This window comes from Eriocheir sinensis, chromosome 9, assembly GCF_024679095.1.
Source record: "Eriocheir sinensis breed Jianghai 21 chromosome 9, ASM2467909v1, whole genome shotgun sequence".
NCBI classification, from domain to species: Eukaryota; Metazoa; Arthropoda; class Malacostraca; order Decapoda; family Varunidae; genus Eriocheir; species Eriocheir sinensis.
The window spans coordinates 24,510,267-24,527,539 of record NC_066517.1 but is presented as its reverse complement, the minus strand read 5'-3'; the positions used below and the strand labels follow the sequence as shown (position 1 = coordinate 24,527,539).

Below are 17,273 nucleotides of genomic sequence, written 5' to 3'. Positions count from 1 at the left end.
TACCGGCCTCTTGCAGACTCCTATGTTCTTATGTTCTTATGTCTAAGGACGGGAAGAACATAATGGAACTACTTAACCTAACATCGGTAAAAGTGTTCATGCATTGGTATAGAAAAAATTATACATATGAAAAGGTAAAGCAGCAAAAAAACAGAACAAAAGATAATCAATTCCGTCGATAAACCAGAGTGAGAAAAAGGGAGCAGAAAAAAAAAAACTTAGCACGAACAACTTAGACTGACAGAGATATATACATGAAGAGATATAGACAGATGCCTTGTCATAGATTGATCGATAAACAGATAAAAAGAAAGAAAGAAGGGAGAACCGGAGAAAGGAGAAGTAGACAAAGGGTGTAAAAAAATAGTAGCACGGACAACTTAGACAGAAATATCTGGATGAATAGATATAGATAGATACGTTGTTATAGATAGATCGATAAACAGATAAAAAGGAAAAAGGAGGGAGAAACGAAGAAAGGAGAGGAAGTAGACAAAGAAAGGGTTAAAATACATTATCACGAACAACTCAGTATAGCAATGGCCGGGAAAAGAGATACAGACAAAAACGTTGTTACAGACTGATAGATAAACAGATAAATAGAAAGAAAGAGGGGAGAGACAGAGAAAGGAAGAGATATATATATATATATATATATATATATATATATATATATATATATATATATATATATATATATATATATATATATATATATATATATATATATATATATATATATATATATATATATATATATATATATATATATATATATATATATATATATATATATGTATATATATATATATATATATATATATATATATATATATATATATATATATATATATATATATATATATATGAAATGACAGCATATACACAAATAAAAAAAAAATGGGTTAAAATACAGCAACTATAACAATAAGCAGAGCGACACACAGGAACGAGAGAATAATAATAAACTAACAGCTTCATTTTACACTGGCTGGGAAAGAGTATATACAAAAGCGTTGATAAAAGCGAATAAAAAGCGAATGAAAACAAAGCATCTATGACATGAAGCAAAGGGACCGAATGGGACGCTAATACAATATCAAACGAAATTTTGCACTTACTACTAAAAAAAACGAGTGTATAAGCTTTGAGAGAGAATATTATTATTGTTATTTTTTTTTTTTTTTACGTCTTGGCCTATCGCGCCGGTAGGCTTTTTCCCGGTGGATCCTGATGGTCGGCCCAAGGCTTCTTCCCGGTGGGGCCTGATGGTCGGCCCAGCCCGTTCTGGAGCAGGCGAGTGTTTATAGTGGCGCCATCTTGCATTGGCTCATGCTGCCCTCCCGCAGCTCATCTTTAATCCTAGAATCTAGAGTCCGTGTTGATAGGTGGTCTTCTGGACAGCATGTGGGTAGTTTTAAGCCACTCGGCGGCGACTGAAAAATCCCAGCTTGGTGGCACCGGTCGGGGATTAAACTCGCGTCCTCCTGAACGCGGGGCCGTCTCGCTATCTGTTCAGCCACCGCCTCCCCATATAAAACGTTGAAAAAAGAGGAAATAAAATAATGGAATCGAATCTCATCAATGTAAAGTGACATAAAGGAGAGAAAACAATGTAGCAAGGATGACTGAATTAGCTATGGGTGAAAAATAAGTGTATATGCTTTGAGAGAGAATATTAGATAGATGAAAACGTTGAAAAAAGAGGAAATAAAATAATGGAATCGAAGCTCATCAATGTAAGTGACATAGAGGAGAGAAAAAAATGTAGCAAGGATGACTGCTTTGAGAGAGAATATTAGATAGATGAAATCGTTGAAAAAAGAGGAGATAAAATAATGGAATCGAAGCTCATAAATGCAAAGTGACTGTGTGGAGATAATTTTTTTTAGCAAGAATGACTGAATAAGCTATGGGTGAAAAAACAAGTGTATATGCTTTGAGAGAATATTAGATAGATAAAAACGTTGAAAAAAGAGGAGATAAAATAATGGAATCGAAGCTCATAAATGCAAAGTGACTGAGAGGAAAGAAAAAATGTAGCAAAAATGACTGAATTAGAATCGGCTCCGGAAAAACAACTTACGTGAATTGGTGAAACAAATCTATAAGTTGTTTAATTAAAAAAAGGGTAATAAGCAGAGTGAAAGGGGAAAAAATAAAAGAATTAAAAAGTGTGGGAGCAAGAATCATATATAGTACTGGCTGAGAAAATACAAAGTGAAAAATGAAAAAAAAAATAAACGAAAGAAGAAAGAGAAATAGAGAAATGAAAATGAAAGGAAGAAGGAAACGAGAAAAGAAAGAGCAAGAACGAAATTTGGCACTGGCTAAGAAAATACAAAGTGAAAGATTAATAAAAGAGATAGAAAAAAAGGAAGAAAGCGAGAAATGAAAATGAAAGGAAGAGGAAAACGAGAAAAAAAGAGCAAGAACCAAATTTTGCTCTGGCTGAGAAAATACAAAGTGAAAAATGAAAAAAAATAAACGAAAAAAGGAAGAAAGCGAGAAATTAAAATGAAAGGAAGAGGAAAACGAGAAAAAAAAGAACAAGAACCAAATTTTGTACAGGCTGAGAAAATACAAAGTGAAAAATTAACAAAAAAAAAGATAGGGAAAAAAGAAAGCAAGAGAAAACTGAAAATCAAATTCAGAAGGAAACGAAAAGAGAAAGATAGATAATATATAATGATGGTGGCATTAAAAGGTTACATTCAGTGGCAAACTAAATACAAAAACTAAGTAAATAAAAAGATCAAAACGTTAGTAAGTCTTGATTGGCTAAAGGAAAGGAAAAAGGAAACATTGAAAGACCGACTACACTTTGCATTCATTGTCTGGATAAAAAATTAAAAAATAAACACATTCGAATTGACGTAGAAATTAAACTGGAAATCAAAAAAACAATCCTATCAGCTAACAGACTAACAAATGGCAGAAGGAAATAATATAAAAAAAGGAGAAAACATGAGAACGGGCGCCATTTCTGTATTGGCAGCAAACTAAACGAAAAAAAAAATGCGCGTGTATGGAATTAACAAATCAAGTTAAATAAATGAAAAAAACACAATCAGTAAATAAACATAGAGTGACGGACATGGGGGAGGGAAGAACAGTCATGCACCAACAGTTTAATTCCGGCATTGACTGGAACGAAAATATATTGTATGCAAGAAAAGAAAAAAAAAGATTGAGAAAGAAAGAAAGGAACAATGATATAGAAAAGACATAGAGCGAGAGGTATAGAAGAAAGAGACAAACACATATAAACAGATAAAATTAATTGGAACGAAAATATATTGTCTGCAAGAAAAGAAAAAAAAAAGATTGAGAAAGAAAGAAAGGAAGAATGATATAGAAAAGACATGGAACGAGAGGTATAGAAGAAAGAGACAAACAAATATAAACAGATAAAATTAATTGGAACGAAAATATATTGTCTGCAAGAAAAGAAAAAAAAGAGATTGAGAAAGAAAGAAAAGAAGAATGATATAGAAAAGACATAGAACGAGAGGTATAGTAGAAAGAGACAAACAAATATAAACAGCTATAATTGATTGGAACGAAAAAATATTGGCTGCAAGAAACGAAAGAAAAAACAGAAAATTGATGAAGAAACAAAAATTAGGGAAGAATGATATAGAAAAGACACAGAAATAGACATAGTAAATAGGTATTGGTAAAGTAAATAGGTATAGCAGATAGAGACAAACAGATACAGATATAATTGATGGGAACGAAAAAATACTTGCAGCAAGAAAAGAAAATAAAGAAAAAAGAAGAAAAAAGAGAGAGAACCAAAGAAAGCAAGAATGATATAGAAAATAGATAGTGATAGGTATTGTAGATAAAGACATGGATAAAAATTGATATATACATAGACGTATATTGATAGGTAAATAAAAAATAAAGAATCAAAGTGCGTGGAAAATAAAAAGAAAGAAAGAAAGAATGGTATAGAAAGATAAAGAACGATAGTTATTGTAGATAAAGACATGGATAAAAATTGATATACACATAGACGAATATTGATAGGTAAGTGAAAAATAAAGAATCAAAGTGCGTGTAAAAGAGAAAGAAAGAGAGAATGGAAGAGTGGAGGGAGAAAATACAAAGTGAAAATAAAGAAAAAGATACGAACGAAGAAAGAGAAAGAGAAAAATAAAAATGAATGTAAGAAAAAGATGACAATAAAGAAAGATAGAGAGGGAAGGAATAAAGAACTAGAAAAATCAAAAATAAATAAACCAGGAAATGAAAAAGAATAAAAAGGCGTAGGTGAATGGAGGAATAAGATCAAAGAATAAAATAGCACAGAGGAAGGGAAGCAAAAATATAAAACGAAAAAAATAAATCTTACATTGACATTTAGATCGAAAGAAATAAACGGAGATAGTTACACACATACAAAGAGATCGATAAACAGATAAAAATATAAAGAATAAAGTAGCACAGAGGAAGGGAAGCAAAAATATAAAACGAAAAAAATAAATCTTACATTGACATTTAGATCGAAAGAAATAGACGGAGATAGTTACACACATACAGAGAGATCGATAAACAGATAAAAATATAAATAAAAAAAAGGGAGAAACGAAGAAACGAAGGAAAGGACGTAAATAAACAAATATACGTAAATAAATAATCAACAAACACAACATAAAATAAACTACAAAACTGATCATAAAGGCAGCGAATGGGTGTGTGCGTCGGCCATTGAAATCTATAAAAAGAAGCATGTGTTTTTCCTTCTAAAAGCTCTCCCTCTACAGCTCAGTCAAAATATCAAACGAATGAATGTATGAATGGAAATGTAAAATAATTAAAAAAAACTCAAAAAATATTTATATATCCGAATCGTATATGCAAACTAAAACGTGCCGATCCAAATAGAATAAAAAGGAAATTTGAAAAGTAATACCATCAAGGGAATTTCAAACATGCATATATATATAGTCGGAGTTTGGAAATATTTCAAACACACGGTAACTAAACGTACACAACCGGATGGAGTAGAAAGCAGAACTAAAAATATATACAAAAGAAACTTCAGACATACAAACGCTGCCGCCGGTAGTTAGAATTCTTTTTTCAGACACGTGCAAACGAAGCGAACACTCCCGGACGGAATAAGACGAAAAGCTGCATGCGTTAAACTAAAACCAATTCCGGACGTGCATTCAAAGCCGCTGGTGTAGAAAAATATTCGAAACGTGTGCCAACTAAAATAATGTAAGATAATATAAGGAAAGAATTATGTATCAAAATTTCTCTGAACATCCATACATACCTTGGTGTTGCATAGGAAGTACTTGATTATGAATGCTAACTAGACGGTAAAGGGAAATAGAGGGAGATAAAGGGAGAGAAAAACATTAACACAAACTTGGTATAGCAATGGCAGGGAAAAACAAATATATATGACAGGACAAGAAAATGCAGATATGACAAAAGGAAAACTAAAAGAAAAGAAATAAATCAAAAGTAATTTAAACATGCATTCACACATTGGGGCCTAAAACAATTTGTGATGTATGCATAAAAAAGTGGTTGGGAAGATTCAGTTATATAAAAAAAAAGGAAAGCTAGAAGAAAAGGAATACAATAAAAGGAATTACCAACATGCACTAAAACATCGTTGCATAAGAAATACCAATACTTCAGATCTATACTAACTTAGAGGCCTTGAAAAAGAAACACGATAGGACATAAGTAATTCCAGCAGTACTTCCACAAGCACCCTTATTACCAAACTTCCCAATTCATCTATTAAGGTCAACAGCGTACATGTCTCAGCCACAGAGTGACACAGGGAGCACAAGCGACCTTGATAACCGAGCTTTGTCTTGCTGCACAGGTCTCGACAACGTCATCTACTCGTGCTGAGCGAGTCAATAAATCTGTGGGCAAGACACTCAGCCGAAGACTTATTGGCGTGACACGCTGTCGGCCGTCCATTCCTCACGATATCGCGTCCACTCGAAGATGAAGAATGATAATGATATGAAACCACTACATGGAATGGCGAAGTTAATATGAAAACTCCGTACAGAAAAAAGATAAGAAAGAATGAAGAAAGAGAGAAATGAAAATGGAAGCAAGAAGGAAACGAGACAAGAAAGTTAATATATGATAATGGTGATATAAAAAGGTTACACGAAATGGCGAAATTAATACAAAAACTCGGTAAACGAAAAGAGCAAAGTGTTAGTAAGTGGGAGTGGCTTAAGGGAAAGAAAAAGAAAATATTGAAAGAACAACTGGACTTTGCACTGTCTGGGGAGAAAAATAGATAAACATATACGATTTAAGAAAAGAAATTAAAACGTGAAACAAAACAACCACATCAGAAATTGGCAAAACAACACACGCTTACCAGCACTGACATAGATGGATGCAGACACGATAAAAGGGAAAGCTAGAAAAATTAAACACTGTCCTCAACATATATACATACATACATACATATATACATACATGGAAGCGGAAATACATCACCCGCTCTTTCCTTTCCAGCGCGAAATACCAACGACTTCAGAATTTCATATCGAGAAAAGAAAAAAAAAAACATCGGAAACAGTTAATGAATTGGAGTGAAAAAATATATTGGGTGAAAAAGAATAATAAAAAGCTTCAATTGAACATGACAGAAGTTAAAATAAAAATAAAGAGTTGGGAGTAGGAATGGAAAAAAAGTCCCTTCAGAATAAACAGAGAGAGAGAGAGAGAGAGAGAGAGAGAGAGAGAGAATAAAAAAGTATGAGACAAACAGACAGACGGACAGGCAAACACACACACACACACACACACACACACACATACATACACACACACAAAAAACCCCAAAACACACACACAAACCCCCAAAACACACACACAACCCCCCACACACATAAACACACACATACACAAACAAACACACATACATACACAACACGTAAATACATAAATAAATAGATAGATAAATAAATATAAACCGTGAATGCAACAACAAAACTCTCAATCTCTCTCTCTCTCTCTCTCTCTCTCTCTCTCTCTCGCTGCAGGGGTTCGACAAGTGGTAAAAGTCCGTCTCACCTACACACGGCGATAGACCATTAACCTGCCGCGCCGTAAATCCTTAAATGGCATGCTAATGAAACTGATTCCAGGAGAGAGAAGGAAGGGAGAGAGAGGGAGGGAACGAGGGAGAAAGGGAGGACGGGAGGGAGGGAGATAACAAGAGAAAGGAGAGAAAAAGAGAAAGGGGAAGAGAAAAATAGACAGAGAGAGAGAGATATATATATATATAGAGAGAGAGAGAGAGAGAGAGAGAGAGAGAGAGAGAGAGAGAGAGAGAGAGAGAGAGAGAGAGAGAGAGAGAGACCAAATAAATAACCGCATGCCAGCAACGCTTGAATGTAAATGCACACACACACACACACACACACACACACACACACACTAACACACACAGAAAGCCAATAAATGGATTAAAAGTTAAAAAAATCCATGCACTTAAAAAACAAGTCAAAAAGAGATTTTAAATAATGAAAACAAAAGGGAAAGTAGCAGAAAAGTAACGCAAGAATGGTGAAAGGAAAATACAAAAAAAAAGTAACGTATAAAGAAAACGGAGAGTAACGGAGAGGTAACAAAAGAGAGGAAAGAAGAGGGGAAAAAAATGAGAAAAAAAGGCATGTAAGAGAATGGAAACTGGCAGAATTTTAATAAACGAGGAAAGAAAGAAAACCAGATCCCATGAAAAAAACTAATATACAAACTTATCATTATCAAAAAGAAAAAGTTAATTAAAAAGAGAATAAAATAAAGCAAAATGAAAGTACCAGAAAAGTAACAGAAAAGTAACAAAAAAGATGAAAAATACAACAAAAAAAATAATATACAAACCAATCATTATCAAAAGGAAAAAATTAGTCAAAAAAGAGAACAAAAAAGAGAGCAAAATGAAAGTACCAGTAGAGTACGAGAAAAGCAACGAAAAAAAGATGAAAAATACAACAAAAAAAAACTAATATACAAACTTATCATTATCAAAAGAAAAAAAAGTTAGTCAAAAAAGAGAATAAAAAAGAGAGCAAAATGAAAGTACCAGTAAAGTAACAGAAAAGTAACGAAAAAAAAGATGAAAAATACAACAAAAAAAACTAATATACAAACTTATCATTATCAAAAGAAAAAAAAGTTAATCAAAAAAGAATAAAAAAGAGAGCAAAATGAAAGTGCCACAGAAGTAACAGAAAAGTAACAAAAAAAAAAGAAGAAAAATACAACAAAAAAAACTAATATACAAACTTATCATTATGAAAGGGGAAAACGTTAATTGAATAATCAGAATTGGAATCCGGCCAGCTTGGGGAGTCCTACTATTAAGCCCGGCATCAAAAATAAAATAGAGAAAATAAAAACACATCGGACCATTAACTGAACATATTTATACCTCATTACGGGATCGTTATCCAAAAAAAGAGAGGGACCATTGTTGTTACTGTCGTTATTGCTATTAATGTGCCTGTTACTACTGCGGTTATTATCATTATCAGTATTATTATTATTATTATTATTATTATTATTATTATTATTATTATTATTATTATTATTATTATTATTATTATTACTATTATTATTATTACTGGCAAGTTGTAGATATATAAATGACGGGGAGGGAGAGGGAAAAGAAGAAGTAGAAGTAGACGTAATAGTAGTAGTAGTAGTAGTAGTAGTAGTAGTAGTAGTACATAACGCTGTAATTACCATAACTATTATCTTTCTCATTATAATCATCATTACGACCATTACAGACAATTTACATAACACTCATATATTCGCCATGCCACTCTAAATCCCCCTGCTCTCTCTCTCTCTCTCTCTCGTATGGAGCCGTAATTCAATTTGTCATTTTTGCAAGTTTTCCATTTTTCCTGTTTTCCGCCCATTACGATTTTGGGTCAGGTATTTATTTCTCTCTCTCTCTCTCTCTCTCTCTCTCTCTCTCTCTCTCTCTCTCTCTCTCTCTCTCTCTCTCTCTCTCTCTCTCTTCATTTATCATGCAATACGCCTTGTTAGTCGGTATTTATAGCTGTCACGCCCCTCCTCCCCCCTCCGTTCCCCTTGCGATCTAATCCGATAAAAACTGTCCGATATAACGAGCGATGCGCATTTGTTGGATCACGAAGTTTATTTCACTTATTTATCCCCTCCAGTGTTTCTGTCATTTATACTCTGTTATGTATTTCTCTTATGCATTCTTCATTTGTTTATCTCACTATTTATTCCCTCTCCAGTGTTTCAGTCATTTATACTTTTTTTGTGAGTCTGTTCCTCTCTCTCTCTCTCTCTCTCTCTCTCTCTCTCTCTCTCTCTCTCTCCTCTCGATGTTTATTTCTCTTATTCATTTCGTCTATTGGTTCAGTCATTTATATTTCGTTGGGTATCTGATCCTCTTCTTCCTTATTCGTATTTGTTGGGTAAAGATGTTTATTTCACTTATTCATTCTTCATTGTTTTTGTCATTTATTCTTTTTTTACGTGACTTACTTATTTTCTCTTGTCTCTTCCGTTACCCTTTTATCCCTTTTCTAACTTCCTTCCTCTCCTCCCTTTCCTAATATCCTTTTCTCTCCCTTTTCTACCTTCCTTTAATCTCCCTTTTCCTCTCCTTCTCTCCTTTCCATTATCTCAAAGTTTCCTTCCTCGTCTTTCCATTAACCATTATCATATTATTCATCTCTCCCCTTCTTATCACCTCCCCATTAGCGATTATCATTCATGGTTTCCCTCTTCCCCTTTCTATTCTCCATTTTTACATTTTACGCCGTCTACCTCCTTTACTATTTCCCATCTCACTTTCTCACCTTCATTCTCTCCTTTTCCTAACCATTATCAGATTTTCCTCCTCTTCCCTTCTTCGTATCTCCCCATTACCTATTATTATACTATTCATGGCTTCCCTCTTTTCCCTTTTCCTAACCATTATCAAAGTATACCTCCTCTTCCCTTATTCTCACCTTCTTTCTTCCATTTCTCCTTCTCTTCCTCGATTTCTTTTTTCATTTCCTTCTCCCATATCTCCTTTCTTTCCTCTGTATCTCTCTCTCTGTTCCTCCGTTTTTCCTTCCTCTCCTTCGTCTCTTCCATTATTCCTCCCTTTTTCTCTCACCCATTTCCTATTACTACATTATTCAAGGTTTCCCTATTCCCCTTTCCATTATCCATTATTATATTTTACGCCATTTCCCTGCTTTACTTCTTCCCATCTCAATTTCTCACCTTTCTTTTTCTCCTTTTCTTAATCTTTTCCCTTCTTCTCACCTTCCCATTTGCGATTATTACATTATTCATGGCTTCCTTCTCCCCCTTCCATTATCCATTATTATATTATACGCCATTTAGCTCCTTCTCTCCTTCCCATTAGCTCCCCCATTACGCTTTCCCGCCTCGTTTCCACATTCACAGGACGTACCCATTACCCTGTGTGGCTTACGGATTAACCTGTATCCATTTTCACCTAACCCTCCTTTCCCTTTTCCACCTCCTTTCTTTCATTTCTTCTTCCCTTTCTCGGTTTCTCCTTCCATTTCGCGGTTTCTTTGTTTTCTTCTTCCTTTTCATTCTTCCACCTATTCTTCCTCTTCTCTATATCTCTTTCCCTTCCTCGGTTTCTTCTTCATTTACTTTCTTCCACCTCTTCTTCCATCCCTATATATTTCTCTATTCCTCCATTTCTCTCTCCATTCCCCCTTTCCTCCTCTTTGTCTTTATGTTTTCCTCCTTTCCTTCCTCTCCTTCCCTCCCTCCTTTTCCTACACCATTGCCTTCCTCCCCCTTCATCTTTCTCTCCCTTTCTGCCTCCCTCTCTCCCTCCCTCCCCTCCTACCTTCTCCTTCTCTCCCTGCATTCCTCTGTTTCTTCCTGACTACCTTTCCCAAAACACACACCTCACTTTCCCTCTCTCCCTCCATTCATCCTTTACTCTTTCCCTTCCCTTCCATCGCTCCCTATCTCTCCCTCACCTGTCATGTTCCTGTCTCTCTCTCTCTCTCTCTCTCTCTCTCTCTCACACACATACACATAGGCACCCCTCCACACACAGAGACTCCCCAACCTTCCCCTCCAACCACACACACACAGTTTCCCCCCCACACACACACACACTCACCTGTACTACTCCGGCTCACCTGGTTCACTCATTAAGTCCTATCGCCCACAATCACGCATCATTTCCTACTTGTGCCACGCTTGACCATTCACTACCCATTATCACGCCGTTCACGACACCCATTACCATCCGTCACACACACACGCACACACACACACACACACACACACACACACACACACACACACACACACACACGCATACACTGGGAGGCGTTCATTAATCTATATTCTCCATCATGTAAATTGTCGAGCTATTGATTATGATAAGCGCAATGACGTCAGTAGCTATTGTGTAAGTAGTAGTAGTAGTAGTAGTAGTAGTAGTAGTAGTAGTAGTAGTGGTGGTGGTGGTGGTGGAGGTTGTGGTAATATTAATAGTAGTAGTAGTGGGAGGAGAAGAAGGAGGAGAAGGAGAAGAAGGAGGAGAAGGAGGAGAAGGAGGAGGAGGAGGAGGAGAAGGTGGAGGAGGAGTAATGGTAATGATAATGATAAGAAGAAGGAGAACAAGAAGAACAAGACTAATAATAATAATAAGAAAATGAATGATTAAAAACAATAATAATAACAACAATAAGAATAACCCAACACCACCAACACCACCACCACCACCACCCAAACATTACATAACCCAAACCGTACCGTACTTAACTTAACCTAACACACCCCAAAGCACATCTCATTTATTACACGACCCTTTAGCTCCACCCCATTAACAGCTGGCGCAAATACCTCTCCATTAACCATTACCCCATTAACCATTACTCCATTAACTATTAGAGCGCCCAGTCACCCTCTAACATTAGGACACAAGTGAAAATGACGACCCCTCCCCTTAATGCCTCTTTTTCCCTCTCTCCGCTAAACACACCAATGAATATCAATGTCCCGCTATTGTTTCACTGAAGGGGCTGAAGATGGTCTCGTTTGGTGCCTCTATCATGAGCGTGTTTAGATTTGAATGAGAAAGGAAGAAAGAAAGGGATAGGAGGGGGAAGAGAGAGGGAAGGGCGAGCAGAAGGAAAGGTAAGGGGTGGGATGGAATGGAAGGGAAGGCAGGGAGATGGGAGGGAAGCAGGGGAAGGAAGGGAACGAAAGGAGTAGGAATGAAAGGGAGAGGAGAAAAGAGAAAGTAGAGGATGGAGGAGAGGAGTCAGGGGTGAGAATTTGAGAAGGGAAGAAGAGGGAAAGATTAAAAAATATATATCACATACATAAGAAGGATAGGAGAACAGGAAGTGAATGAATGTGGAGGGAAAGGGAGAGGAAAAGATATCAAGAAATGTGAAATACGTCAAAAAGATGTAAATAAAAAGTGAAAACGAAGGAATAAGTTAAGAGAAACGAGAACAGAAAGATGATTTGAGTGGACACGATGACATATATATAAAAGCAGAAGACGGAATGATAGAAAGAAGATGGGAAAGAGGGAGGGAAAAAGGATACAGGAAAGAATCGGAAAGATAAATTACCAATATAAGAATAAAATGAGAGGAAGGGACAGAGGAAAGCTGAGGATAAATGAGAGAAAGGGAATAAGATAAATAAAGCAGGAAAAGGGAAGAAATGAGAAGAAAAATGAGGACAGAAGGAAAGAAAAGGAAAATAAGGATAAAAAGAAAGAAATGAAAAGGAGGAGGAGAGAATGAGTGAAATGATAGGAAAAACGGAGAGAAGGAAAGATAAAAAGGCAGGAAAAGGAAGAAATGAGAAGGAAAATGAGGACAGACAAGCAAGTAAGAAGGTCATGAAAGTGGAGAGGAAGGGAGCTAAGTAGAGGGAGGGGAGGAGGAGGAGAAGAGAAGACCACAGGAGGAGAGAGAGAGAGGAGGAGGAGGAGGAGGAGGAGGAGAGAATACCACAGGAGGAGAGAGAGAGAGGAGGAGGAGGAGGAGGAGAGAGAGAGGAGGAGAGAGGATTAGAGGAGGAGAGAGGAGAGAGAGAGAGAGAGAGAGAGAGAGAGAGAGAGAGAGAGAGAGAGAGAGAGAGAGAGAGAGAGAGAGAGAGAGAGAGAGAGAAATGTATGAAAGAATGATATAGATGAAACTTATATTTATTAATGTTTTGTAGTAGTAGTAGTAGTAGTAGTAGTAGTATCGTTATTTTTTCATCACTTACTACTACTACTACTACTACTACTACTACTATTACTACTACTACAACCATAATCACTCTCATTTTCATTACCTTCACTTTCACCTCACCTTCCTTATCATCACAATCATTATAACCTGTCGTATCACCACCACCACCACCACCATCACCACCACCACCACCCCGCCGTAATCCCCCCTCCTTGGCCTCGTCTACGCCCGTCGGGATTACCATTAACAGGAGATTAACTCGGCTCTTGTGATAACTAATTATATTTACATAATTTAGGTAATGCGTTTGGCCGTCGCTCCCGCCAAGCAACGAGTTTAGTGATGTCTATGTATACGTAATTCTAACCCCCCCCCCCCCATTCCTCCCTTTATTTCCCTTCCCCCCATTACCTCCCTTTCCCTCCCTTTATCTTCATTCCCTCCGTCTTTCCTCCCTTTACTCTCCTGCTTCCAACAGTCTTTACCAACCCTTTATGATGTCCATGTATAAGTAATTCTAACTCCCTCCCCATTTATCTCCCTTCCTCCCTTTCTCTCCCACTTTACCTCCCTTCCCCTCCCTTTATCCCCATTCCCTCCCTTTTATTCCTCCCTTTACTCTCCTCCTTCCCTTATGATGTCTTTGTATAAGTAATTCTAAACCCCTCCCCCCCCCTTCATCTCCCTTCCTCCCTTTCTCTCCCACTTTACCTCCCTTCCCCTCCCTTTATCCCATTCCCTCCCTTTTATTCCTCCCTTAACTCTCCTCCTTCCTTTATGATGTCTATGTTAACGTAATTCTAACCCCCCTTCCTCCCTTTATCTCCCTTCCCCCATTTCTCTCCCCTGTACCTCACTTCTCCTCCCTTTATCCCCATTTCCTCCCTCTCCTCCCTTTGCTCCCCTCCTTCCTACAGTCTTTGCCGACCCTTTATGATGTCCATGTATACGTAATTCTATCTCCCTTTACCCCCTTCACCTCCCTTCTCCCTTTACCCCCCTTTCTCTACCCCCTTCCTTTCCCCTTCCCTACACACCCTTTCTCCTCCTCCTCCTCCTCCTCCTCCTCCTCATACGCGCTTGCTCCAACATCCAAAAGGTCACATTCATTAGTAGTCGTGGTCGTAGTAGTAGTAGTAGTAGTAGTAGTAGTAGTAGTAGTAATAGTCCCCTTGACCTTCCTCTGTCGTTATGTTAATATGCCGATTAAAAAAATTCACAACTTGACTATTTACATATCTACCCCATTACCGTAGATTGCCTAGCTGTTAGTAATATTTAATGACAGGAGGAGGAGGAGGAGGAGGAGGCGAAGGAGCATTAGGAAGGAAAGGAAGGAAGTGTAGCAAGGAAGAATTTTTGAAAAGGAAAAGGATACAGAAAGATAAATATAGGAAATGTAAACAAGAAAGAGGAAACGAAGAATAGGAAAAGGAAAATGATAAAGAATAAAGGTGAGAAAGGAGGAGGAAGTGGAGGAGAAGAAAGGAACGAAAGAAGAGGAGAAAAATGACATAAAAAGGAAGAACTAAGAATATGGAAACTAGACCAAAAAGGAGGAAGAGATAGAAGGATATTAGGAGAAAGAAAACACTTGAAGAACAGGAGAAGGAAGAGAAGGAGCAAAGGAAGAAAGGAAGGAGGGAAGGAAGGAACGAAGGAAGGAAGGAAGGAAGAAAGAAGAGAACAAGGGTAATTATAATGACATGGATAGAATATGGAAATTAGGGAAAAGAGGATAAAGAGAAGGAAAGATAATAAAAAACGAGAACATTTGAACAATTAGAAATGGAAGAAAAGGAAGGAAGGAAGAAAGGGAGAGAACAAGATTGACAATGATGAAAAGGAGAGGAACACCAAAAAAAAAAGAGCACGAATCAGAGAACATTTGAAGAACAGAAGGAAGAGAAGAAAGAAAGGAAGGAGGGAGGGAAGGAAGGAAGGAAGGAAACAAGACTGACAATAATGAAAAGGAAAGGAACACCAAAAAAAAGGACAGCACGAAATAGAGAACACTTGAAGAACAGGAGAAGGAAGACAAGGAAGGAAGGAGAGAAGGAAGGAAGGAAGGAAGGAAGGAGAGAACAAGGGTGACAATAATGACAAAGAGGGGATGACAATAGCCCACACCTGTCCCACCTTAATTAACCTTTTCCCCTCACCTGCCCGCACCACCTGGCGAGAGGAGGGGAAGGAGGGGAGGGGAAGGAAGGGAGGGGTTGAGAGACAAGAGGAGAGGGGAGGAAGGAGAGGGAGGGAGAGGAAAGGGGAAAGGAGAAAGAGGGTAGAGGATGACGGGGAGGGATGGGGAAGGGGATGGAAGGGGAAGGGAGTGAAGGGGAGATGAGAGAAAGGGGGTGCGGGGAAGGAGAGGAGGGGATGAGGGGAGGGGAGGGAAGATATGAAATGGGAAGGAAGGGGATGTAAGGGGAGAGAGGAAAGGGGAGGAGGAGGGAGGGGAGAATAAGGGAATGGGAAGGAAAGGGAATGACAAGGGAAAGGGAGGAGGGGAAGGGGAGGACAGTGTGGTTAAGGAGGTTAAGGAGGGGATGGAGGGGAGGATAAGGGAATTAGAGGAGTTGAGGGGACAGGAGAAGGGAAAGGAGGGAAGGGAAGGGGAAGGAAAGAAAGGAGAGGGACTGGGCAGGGGAGGGAAGGGGAGGGAAGGTGGCTGTTGGCTTGGCGTTTTGGTTGAGGTCTGGGACTCATAAAACCTAAATTTAGAACCTTTTTTTTTGTCATTTGTAGAGGCTATGATTTCGTCTTCCTACACCTGCCACTTCCTCCTCCTCCTCTTCCTCCTCCTCCTCCTCCTTCTCCTCCTCTTTCTTCCTCTTTCACTTTTTCTTCCTCCGTTTCTTCTTCCTCCTCTTCCTCTTCCAATTTTTTCTCTTTCTCTTCACTTCCTCCTCTTTTATCCTCTTCCTCTTCCTCATTTTCCTTTTCCCCTTCTTTCTCTTCCTCCTCCCCCTTCTTCACCTCGCCCATCTTCCGTACCTTTTTCTATTTCTTTTTCTCCTTCCTCTCCCACCTCCTCCTCCTCCTCCTCCTCCTCCGTGTTTTCTCTCCATCTTTAGACCCAGATTCATCCTTCATTTCCTTCTGCTAATTCTCATTATTCCTCGTAAACATTCCAGTCGATCTTCTTCCCTTCTTTTTTTCTTCATTTTATCTGCAGCTTCTTCTCTACTTCCTCACCCATTCTTATTGTTTTCCTTTCCCTTCCTTCTTCCTCTTTCGTTTCTCTGGGTATTTTTTTTTATTTTCTCTTCTTTCATCCGTTTCTTATATCTCTTTTTCGACTTTATCTTCTTCCTCTTCCATTCATTAACCATTCCATTTATCAACCTGAATTCCCTCCTTCCTTTTCTTTCTTAATATTACTTTATTCTAATTATGGTGTCTCTTTTTCTTATCTCCTTTCCTCCACCTTAATTTGATTCTCTTCTCCCTTCTCTTCTCATTAATTTATCCTAATCCTCATGTCTCTCCTTCTCTTCCTTCTCTCCTCTTCTCCCTCCCTTTCCTACCCCCACTGAATATCTCCCCTTCCTCCCTTTCCCATTCTTTCCTCCCTGCCCCCTTCCCTTCATATCAAGCTTCTCCCCCCTTTCCTTCTAATATCATCCCCCTTCTCCCAAATTTAACCCCTCTCCCCTTCCCTTCCCTCCCCTTTCCTATCCTTCTAATCTAACCCCCTCCACTCACCCCTTTCTGAATCCTCAAGTCTGTCCTTTCCTCCAACATAATTATCTCCTTCCCCTTCCTTCTCTCCACTTTAACCCTCCCCCTTCCCTCCATACTAACCCCCTTCTCCTTCTCCCTCAGGTCAGGTGGCGCAGGTGGTGGTGGTGGAGGGCGGCCGCGCGCGCCTGCCCTGCGACGTGACCGCGCCCCACCCCGGTGACACCCCGATCCTGGTGCTCCTCTACAACGGCGTGACGGGGATGCCAATATACAGGTGAGGGGGTGAGAGGGAAGGGGGAGAGAGGGAGGGAGGGATGGGAGGGGTGGTGTGTGAGTGGAGGTGGA

At 38.3% G+C, this 17,273-nt stretch overlaps 1 protein-coding gene across 2 annotated transcripts in view; it reads left to right on the top strand.

The window, feature by feature from the left end:
- LOC126996227 (hemicentin-1-like) overlaps nucleotides 1-17,273 on the top strand; it is a 134,677-nt gene that overhangs the window by 55,877 nt on the left and 61,527 nt on the right. For both annotated transcript variants that reach the window (XM_050856574.1, XM_050856573.1), the window contains exon 3: nucleotides 17,070-17,202. In XM_050856574.1, the coding sequence (XP_050712531.1) occupies nucleotides 17,070-17,202 (133 nt within the window). The remainder of the gene's footprint in view (nucleotides 1-17,069; nucleotides 17,203-17,273) is intronic.